Source organism: Nannospalax galili, unplaced genomic scaffold, assembly GCF_000622305.1.
Source record: "Nannospalax galili isolate Female #2095 unplaced genomic scaffold, S.galili_v1.0 scaffold241, whole genome shotgun sequence".
In the NCBI taxonomy this organism is placed as follows: Eukaryota; Metazoa; Chordata; class Mammalia; order Rodentia; family Spalacidae; genus Nannospalax; species Nannospalax galili.
The window spans coordinates 618,134-628,311 of record NW_008345602.1 but is presented as its reverse complement, the minus strand read 5'-3'; the positions used below and the strand labels follow the sequence as shown (position 1 = coordinate 628,311).

The following is a 10,178-nucleotide window of genomic DNA, read 5'->3' as shown; positions in this document are numbered from 1 at the left end:
TAATACTTTTGGGTTTATTTATTTTTATTTTATATGTATGAGTATATTGCCTGTATGCATGTAAGTGCACCCCTGTCATGTAATGCCCACAGATGACAGAAGAGGGCATCAGGTCCTCTAGAACTGGAGTTACAGTTGTTAACCCCATGTGAGTGCTGGGAACCAAACCTGGGTTCTCTGCAAGAGCAGCCAGTGCTCTTAACTGCTGAACCATCTCTTCAGGCACCACCACCCCCTGTCATGATTTTCTTTAAGTGTGACAGTTCATTGTAATTTCATGTAATCTGTTGCATCTTGACCTTATAAATGCATCATTAAAATTGCTACATTTCCATAAAATTGTTCCTTTTCCATAGAGTAGAGCAACCAGATCATGAGAAATTGCCAGAAAAACGAAGTACTAAATCTTGTTTTTTTCTTTTTGTTTTAATTGTCATCCCATACCTAATTCATCTTCAGAAAACTTGGTCACTTGTGTTTATTGAGCTTCCAGGCACCAATTTAGCTTTCTATAGGATCCATACCTTTTTCCATATCCATATTGCTTTGCTTTACATATTTAACTCAGTAATTATGATAGAATTTGCACCTGACATTAAGCATTCTGAAATGAATATAATAGACATGTAGGCCATCCATGTCCAACCCATGCCATGCATGTTGCCTCATTTACAAAAATGGAAGAGTATAAAAATTAAAGAATCGTCTCAACTGTGAGGGTCTGTCTGCCTATGCAGCATTTTGCTAAAGACAGAAAGGGTGTCACTCAAGGAATCTATTAAGTAGTGATTGAAGAGAAGCTGTCTGTGCTCAGTTAAGACTCAGCAGGAAAGAGATCAATCTTAATACAAAGATTAACTATGCAGAGCAGAGGCCAGAAGAGAAACCAGCATTCCTGTCCTGTGCTAGTTTCATTTCCACCAGTGCATGAAAAAGAATAACCAAAAAAACTTGTCTCTGACATAATATTGCTTTCTGTATCTCCAACAGGAATATGTTCCCTGAGAACCTCGTCCAAGCCTGTTTTCAGCAGGTAACATCAATGACTTTTGCTCTTAAGTTACCCCTCTGTTTCTATTACCAATTAAGACTTTATTTTCTGCCATGACTCAAGACATGGAATTGGCCCATCAAAAATGACAGCAGGAAGTGCTGTGAATGGTGGGGTTTCAGATGACTCGTCTTTCCAGCCGCAGTGAAGTGTGTGTCATGATTTACAGTGCTTCCTTTTCATGAATGCTTCCCCCCAAAAGCTCAAATAGAGAAAATCAGGAGTCTGTCAACAGGTATTATTTATTTATATTTTGGAGAGCCATGCTATATTTGTAAAGAAACCTGGACTTTGTCCAGATGCGATACAGTGGACAGAAGAGCACTCCCTCTCCTTTCCATCCCTCTCATGGTGGCCATCCATGTCAAGCCTGTGTGATATGGCCAGTGTTCCTGGATTAGGCCTTCTCCTTAACTATTGGGTGCATATTGCTGGTGCTCTGCAAAGCGGTGTAGCAAAGCCATGCGTGTTTTAGGGCTGTTTTTCCTCATGAAAGTTTATTATTGTCTTCACTCCATTGAAAAGTCCTTTTCTGTTTATCTATGCATTTTAAGACAGCTGAGTCTATCACAAACTGCTGTATTCATTTACATAAATTACATGAACAGAGACCTCTGTGTAAACCAATAAAAAATGGCAGTTGCTCCTTGCCAACCCCACAAGGCACAGAACCAATTCCATTTCAGGGGTGCCTTTGCAGCTCAGCCACAGTGCTTGTTTGTAAGGATTGGTGTTGGCAGACACCTGTGAGGGGACATTTCTGCCTGTCATCATAATACACTAGCTTTTTCATAAATTGCCATGTCAAAGCTCTAAAGACCTAAACAGGGCTAAAGGAAGAAAATTCAACAGAAATCTCACTGAATAACCCCAAAGAGACTGTTGATCTGAGCACAACCATCTAGTTACACCTTTCTTGAAACATTATCATGATTATTTTATCAAAGCAATGAGGTTATTTTTCCAAATTAAAAATGAGCAATTAGGCTGGGCATGGTGGTGCATGCCTTTAGTCCCCAGGATACAGGAGGCAGAGGCAGGTGGATCTCTGTAGTTCAGGGCCTTCCTGGTCTAGATAGTGAGTTCCAGGCCAGCCAGGGGTACATAGTGAGACCACATCTTTAAAAAAAAAAAAATGAAAAAATAAACAGGGGGCTAGAGACATGGCTCAGTGGTTAAGAGCACTGAGTGCTCTTACAGAGGACCCAGGTTTGATTCCCAGCACTCACATAGCAGATGACAACTGTTGGTAACTCCAGCTCCAGGAAATCTGATGCTTTCTTCTGACCTCCACAGGATTGTAGGACACAGGCGTACTTACACACACATAGGTAATACACTTATGCACACAAAATAGAAATAATAAATAAAATATTTTAAAATAAAACAATTAATAAAAACAAAATGGCTGACAGGAATCTCTCTAGGGTTTGTCTGTGAACATACCTGTCTAAAACTTACTTTCTTTAAATTATTTCTCCATTCATTGGTCCTTTATTAAGTCGGAAGAACACGTTCTGACAGTATTGAATGGTGGCTGTGCGAGTCTGAGGTTTGGACTCTTCACTCCTATTTTTAATTCTCATGGAAACGATCATAAAAACTAGAAGCAGCAGAGGTGGAACCTTCAGGGGCATTTATTTGACCAAAGTAGCATTCCTGTGGTGTGGCCTCAGACACGGAAAATTTTGTCTTTTTCACTCTGTTTCTCTTTATTTTCAATGTGCAGTACAAAACCAAGCGTGAGGAAGTGAAGCCTGTCAGCGATCCAGTGGGGAACATGACCGAGGCACCCGTCACTACCACCATGACAGCAGTGTCTGAGGTACGGTCTGTCACTTGCACCCCTCCCCAGCAGCATGTGCCAGCCATGAGTAGCAGGAGAGGGAAAGATGGTCAGTCTGTTGCTCACAGAGCCCACATGTGTAAGTTTAGCACGCTACAAACTACCTGTAACCCTAAAATCCCCAACACCTAAAATCCGCAGCCCTTCAGGAGTGGCACAAAATTGAGTCACCCCTGGCACCATGTGCTCCAGACTAAAGTTGAATGAAGCAACACTCTGCCTTTTGTTTTGATTTTCAGTCAATAAACAAACATCCATTTTGCTGTGTGTTTAGTACCACTTTTTTCTTCATTTTCTTGTGATTTTGCTGTTTTTGTATTTTTATATTTTGTCTTATACTGAATCAAGAATCTCTATGTGTGTGTGTGCATGCGTGCGTGCATGCGTGCGTCTGTGTGTGTGTGTGTGTGTGTGTGTGTGTGTAGTATTAGGGATTCAACCTTGGCTCTCCCACATGCCAGGCAAGCACTGTAACACTGAGCTATTTCCCCAGCTCTCTTTTTTTAAGTGACTGTACACAATGTTAACTCTCATTATGATACCCTCACAGGCGCACACTATTCACCCCCATTGCCCTTTGTTCATCCTCCTTCCTCCCATTCGTCCTCTCCTCCTCCCTAAGAGCCTCTGTCTACTTTCTTGTTATATACACACATAGATGTGGATGTGACTCTACACTGAGCTACATCCCAGCCCTATACATTTTTAAATCTGGAGTCCAAATATGAGAGAAAACACGCAATATTTGTCTGATTCTGGCATACTTTGTTCCATATGGTGATCTCTAGTTCCATTTCTAATATTTTCCTGCAAATGACATGATTTTCTTCTTATTTTTTAAACAGTGGTAAATAGTTTTTACTCGGGCAATGAAACTAATAAAAATATGTTAGTAATTAGCATAATAATTTCATTTGCATGCGCATACATTTTTTGGACTTTTTTGAGACAGGGTCTCCCTGTAGCCCCAGCTGGTCTTGAACTCACAAGAGATCCTCCTGCCTCTGCCTCCTTCGTGCTGGGATTAAAGGCATATGCCACCATGCCTGGCTACTTTTATTTACCTGGCATAAAAAAGGGAAATTACTATGTATATAAAAATCTATGCGGATGATATCCACACAACACAGTCCTGACAACAGGAATCAATGCTGCAAGCCCCTCTGGATGAAAGGTTCCTTATACATTCAAAGTACCTTTGGGTACACAGTGGAAGCAGATGTGCAATAAACATTTATTTGTTGGCACATTAGTACAATGGGTATCTACTGGCAAACACAAACTTGCTAACAGCAATACTGAAAAGCTGACCTCAACCTCAGAGACTTAAAGAATGCCTGGATCCTGTGCCAGGGGTTGCAGAGGACCAGACTGAGGTTGCAGGTGTAACCTGTGCACTACCCTGTATCTGGATTGGATGCAGCTTCAGAGTTCCAATCTTTATTTGTCCACTTGAAAATTATTCATAATTACAGAATAGAAGTTATGGATGTGAGAAGGGAGCACATTTGTTGAGCATATTTAGATAGCACTAAAGACAGGGAAACAGAGTGGCATCTTGAGGGTTACCTGGAAGATAAGATATAAGGGAGGTTCAGGCCACACCTTGGCCCATGCCTGACTTCCTCTGAACAATTAAAGCATCATACAGATTGTCAAAAGCCAGCATTGCACGCAGCATCTCCATATTAGAACTAGAACCAGAATATATGTGTTTACATAATAGCTGAAACTGTACTACAGTTAGTAAAGTCATTCCTTAGGAATCTTATTTGTCCAAATCTCACTATCTAGCTGCATGCTAGGAGGCACAGAAACAGGATTGCATCTGGACAGGAAACTACAAAAGTGCAGTTTTTAGTCTCTGCAGTGTGAGTTCTGGCACTGCGGAGGGAGTGGGTCTCCCTGGAGAGAGCCGTGCGCTTGCTCCTGTATTGTTTCAAAGGAGATCCCAGGGAGAAGAGCAAGTTGTACCAATCTGTTTACCTCAGCTCCCAGACTCCCTGACTCCCCAACTCCCCATATGGGACAGTCAAGGATTTAGTAGAAAATTGCTTTTTTGTGTGTGATACTGGGGCTGGAATCCATGGACTTGCACGTGCTCAGCAAGTGTGTCACCAACTGAGCTACATCCCCAGCACTGGTAAATTGCTTTTTTAAAAATGACAGGAATCTGGAGGCCAGTCAAGCCTTTTTGAACAGAAAACTCCTTGAAATAACTTTTTATTATTAAAATTTCTGAACGATGACTTCTTAGACTTTTGGCTTGGCATTCTGGGATTCCTAGACTTTATCTGTTTTTTTATAGTAATAGCAAATAGTAACCTATTACCTTTAAGTCATTCTTCTTTATCGCTGAATAAAATTCCACTGTGTATATATAGGACATTTTCTTTATCCATTCATCTGTCAGTGGGCACCTAGGCCATATTTTTGCTATTGTGGATAGTGCTGCAATAAACATCAATGTGTAGGTATCTGTGTATTATGGTTACTTTGATTCCTTTGAACATATGTACCCAGGAATATAGCTAGATCACATCTGCAATGTCCCCCACATCTTTGCCAGCATATGTTGTTTTCTTGATGATAACCATTATAACTGCGGTGAGATGGAATCTCAGTGCACTTTTAATTTGCGTTTCCCTGATGGCTAAGGATGTTAAACATTTTGTTTCATATATTTATTGGCATTTGTGGATTTTGCTAAATAAAATAAGTAGAAGCATAGTAATAAAGTACTCTCTAGTATTCTTAAGTACAAGAGGGTTGTGATGTACCTTGTAGAGGAAATACTTGTGTTAAAGAAGCTTCATTCAGCCTTGAGTTATAGTCCTGTAGGCAGTCAACTCAATGCTAATGAATTACAATGTATTGTAAACAAAGTGTTTTTAAATAGAAACACACACTAAACAATGTTCTGTACTGACTTTGATGTAAATGGTTTGTGTATTTCTCCTAGGAACACTAACTCGGTGTTCATGGGAACTTTTAGAACATGACTGCTGGGAATAAAGACCATCATCTATGCACACAGAGAGAAGAATGGGTTTGGTTGTCACTGTACCTTGGCCACTCCATGTGGTTGGGCACCTCGGGGACTGCGTTAGGTTTACAAGGCTATAAATGCAGATTACAGGCCCTGGCGCCTTGACTGACTCTCTTCTATCCAATTCTGAGTCCAAATCTTCTTGATTGTAGAAGGGCCCTATATCATGTGTGCTGTACAGCATGTAACTTTTATAAGTGGGGTCTGACAGCACTCTAGAATCAAATGCCATCAATATTTCTGCATCGAACTCATGAATATTTTGCCAAGTAAGAGAAAGAGATGATCAATGGCCTCATCTCCATTTAGAATAGTTTTTTCCATGAGAAGAGTATGCCATAAAGTTATCAGTAAAATCAATGAGCTTTGAGAGTTTTTGAGATTTCATAATTGGAGATTGCAATTTATGACTCTGAAGTGGTATAAGCCCACAGAATTCTGAATGTTCTTTGCCTTCACTCAAAAAGGAAAGATTTGCTTTGGGTTTGATCCTGAGAGAGAGAGAGAAGAGGGAAGGAGAGAGAGAGAGAGAGAGAGAGAGAGAGAGAGAGAGAGAGAGGAAAAAGAATATTCAACCCGCTTGGGAATTTAAATTAAAGCTGGGTGTGATGGTGTATCTGTAATCCTAGCACTAAGGAGGTTGAGGCAGAAGGATCATGAGTTTGAGGCCAGCCTGGGCTACCTAATGAATCCCTGTCTAAATAAATAAATAAAATAGGAGGCTGGAGCAATGGCTCAGTGGTTAAGAACACTTGCTATTCTTCCAGAGTTCAATTCCCAGCACCAATATGTTGAGCTCCTCACAGCTGCCTGTAACTCTAGGTCCAGGGGATCCAACGTACTCGTCTGGCCTCTACAGGCATCTGCACACATGGCATACAGTCACACAGACATAGACATACACATAAATAAAAAAGTAAAAACAAAGAAATAACTAGAATTCAAATTTAATAGGCCACAGTTTGCTCCCTGCCTCCTACTGCAGAAAGCCTTAAGTTCTCCAGCTATGGTTAGAGGCCCTCTGTGGCCTGGGTTCTCCTGAGTTTTCCCAACCTACCTCCCAGCCCCCCACCCCTTGATCCACCTCTTCACTTGCTCTTTATTCCTGCCTTCTGATGTGGTTCCACAAACATTTTTCTGAGCACACTCCGTGTGGGAGGCCCTGCTACACACTGGGACTAGAATATGAAAGAACAAATATGGCATCTGACCTTAGACAAGGGATGATGTATGTTGACATCAGGAAGAACAGGTTGCTCTGGGAGCATCACCCGGCAAGGCTAAGTAATCTTGGGGGCCATAAAAGCTGAGGAAGAATTATTCAAGCAGGTTGCAGAGGCCCAGTACACCATGCCTTCTGTCTTTGCCTTCCATCTTTCTGGAACATGCTTTGTCTCTTGGCTACATACTCCTTACCTAGCTTTCCCAACCCCACAGACTTCATTTTGTGTCGTAGTCTCTGTGTGACCCTGTGTGGCTGCATGGTTAATTACAGTCCATCTTCCTATTGGCTTGTGTTTCTCTCAGCTTGTCTAGTGTCGTGGGTTACATTTTAAGACCTTGTGCTATAGCCAGTGCAGTTACAGTATTCTAGCTGCTCCATAAACATTTGTTCCATCATAAATAAGAAATGGCTGGTTCCCCAGTGGCTCATTAGTGTAATTCTTTATAGACCTGGTCTGCCCTACTCAGATTTTGTTTTCTCTTAGTAAATCTCATGCTACTTTTGCCCAGAGTAAAGTGAAGAAATGATTCACAGTAGCAAATATCTGGCTAGTTTTTATATCTTTAAAATCTGTTGGTCACACCAGACTGAAAGCACTGGAGTGTCCCTCTGCTTCATTATCAAGGCAGGACAGATGGTAAAATGTCCTGCAAATGTTCATGCTGCTGACTATTATGTACTTCCTGCGTTATTAATTCCCATCTTTTTAAAAAGCAGCCTTCAAATGCAGCTAGTAGTTAACCCTCAAAAGTTCCCTGACTCTAAAATTCATCAAAACGTAAAACATGACAGAATTAGAAAATTTGCAGACATATTCACAGATGGGCTTGTTAAGAGAAGAAAACAAAACAAACAAAAAAAAACCAAACCAAGTGCTTAAACTTCCATGACAGGGTGAAAGCACTTCATGTGCGGGTTTCCCTTACGCCTCTTCTGACTGTGATTATGGCCAGCTTCAGTGTACTTCTTGGTTTCGATCCACAGAACAAGACAATGGAATACAAAATTGTCGGCCTGTATTCAGACGGCATCAACGTCCTGGGCTTGATTATCTTTTGCCTTGTCTTTGGACTCGTCATTGGAAAAATGGGAGAAAAGGGGCAGATTCTGGTTGACTTCTTCAACGCATTGAGTGATGCAACCATGAAAATTGTTCAGATCATCATGTGGTGAGCAGTGCTGGTTAACACTATTTTGCATCCAGTGATAGTGTTGTCTTCTCAGAAATAGAAAGTGGGTCCCTTCTAGAGACTGCAGCCAGTTAAAATCAAGACCCTAGAATATTAGCTAATTCCACATTCTGCTCAGGAGTTACTTTGTTCATGGAAGTCTAGGGCCTGCCCTTGTCTCCCTGAGAGTCCTGGGAGAGCCTCCTGCTCCCACCCAACATTCCTATCAGAAGCAATAGAGCATTTTGAAAGAGTACCTGGCATTTCTGAACTCAAAGCACTTTTCTCCTTAGACCCCATGCAGAAATAAAGTTTAAAACATATTCAACTGCCCTAGCTTGGGCATGGTCACATCTGAACGACAACTGCTGTCATCTGAGCATCCAGAGATACCACCTGCATAGATGTCCTGCCTCTGAGATGCCCAGAAAAATCCACCTTTCCTAGGAGACCTGTGCCTCCCTTAGCTTGTGGAATTGGTTCAATATTTCATAATCCAAAGTGTAGACATTGACAGTGATATAAAAACAGCCATGGAAGTCACTTAATTCCACTAAAACCTCTGCTTCATTGTCTATAAGGATAATAAAAACTGCCCCCAGGGCTAGAGGAAGCACATTAAGTGAAATGATTCATATAAAGTGCTTTCCCCAGCACATTACTGGAGCTTTGTAAATGGAACTATTGTAACCATGCGCACTGCTGCTACTATTGCCCCTATTGGTGACACCTGGGAAGCAAGATGTCCATGTCTGCAGAGAGCCTGGCATACAAATTTTGCTCAAGTGAGATAAACAGATATTAACGGTCAATAGGATGTTTTGCATTGTATATGCGTGTACATACACACCTCCTTGCCAAGTTTAGTAAGTGCCCTTAATTTGAGGTGAGTAGAATTAAAGAAGCATGCAGGTGCTGAAGACAGTCGTGTACCCCAACATGAAACTGAGCCCTTGGCTTTGCGCTGTGCCGTGTGCATGCATGCTGAAGATGGCTGTGCTGGCTTTTTCCTTCCCCACAACCTGTCTGGAAAAACCCTCTGATGACTGAATCCTGTCTTTCTTGTGCTTGCTTTCTAGCTACATGCCAATTGGTATTTTGTTCCTGATTGCTGGGAAGATCATAGAAGTTGAAGACTGGGAAATATTCCGCAAGTTGGGCCTTTACATGGCCACCGTCCTGAGTGGGTATGTCCAACTCAAGAGAAGAAACAGAAACCTCACTGGGTGCAATAGTACTCCTGTAGAGAGGGCAGGGTAAAGCTGGTTAAAGGCGGCTTTTCTTCTATGTGCAAGGAAAGATGGGGTTCACAGATAAGAGAGCAGAGAATCAGAGCTAGCCTTTAACAGCTGGACCATTGGTGGATCGTGCTGTGCTAATTGGCAGCTCTTGGCAGAACAGCTTAGACCAGGCTTTGCCACAGCCTTTATTGGTTTTGTTTAAAACAAAAGAGAAACGTACTTGTAGCCCCTTTGAGCTGTCTCCTGCCCTGTGCTCCCTTAAGATGGCAACTAATCAAATAGGTAAGAACACCTCCCACATACCCCGACTTGGAAAGAAATTAAGACGGGCCTAAATGAATTCCATCTCTATTAAGTAGGAACAGGAGGGCCGGTTTGGTTCAGATGTTATTGCTGGGCTGGTAGCTACCTTCTACCAGCCCTGCTCTGGAGCTGCTGAGACAGGCAGTGCCAGGACAGTGACACAGTAGAGATCTGTGCTAACCAGCCATTTCATAATGGGGCTCTGTTGAATTCATGTCTCTTTCCCTATTTAGGTTTCTAACAGATAACTAAAAAGTCATAGCTACAAGCTCAGGATTCTCAGTGTTGAGATCT

General features: G+C 41.8%; 1 protein-coding gene across 1 annotated transcript in view; it reads left to right on the top strand.

Annotated features, from left to right (window-relative positions):
* Positions 1 to 10,178, top strand: part of Slc1a1 (solute carrier family 1 member 1) — a 114,607-nt gene that overhangs the window by 92,753 nt on the left and 11,676 nt on the right. The window contains exons 5-8 of the mRNA XM_008841680.2: positions 991 to 1,033; positions 2,781 to 2,876; positions 8,156 to 8,340; positions 9,420 to 9,527. Coding sequence (XP_008839902.1) covers positions 991 to 1,033; positions 2,781 to 2,876; positions 8,156 to 8,340; positions 9,420 to 9,527 — 432 coding nt within the window. The remainder of the gene's footprint in view (positions 1 to 990; positions 1,034 to 2,780; positions 2,877 to 8,155; positions 8,341 to 9,419; positions 9,528 to 10,178) is intronic.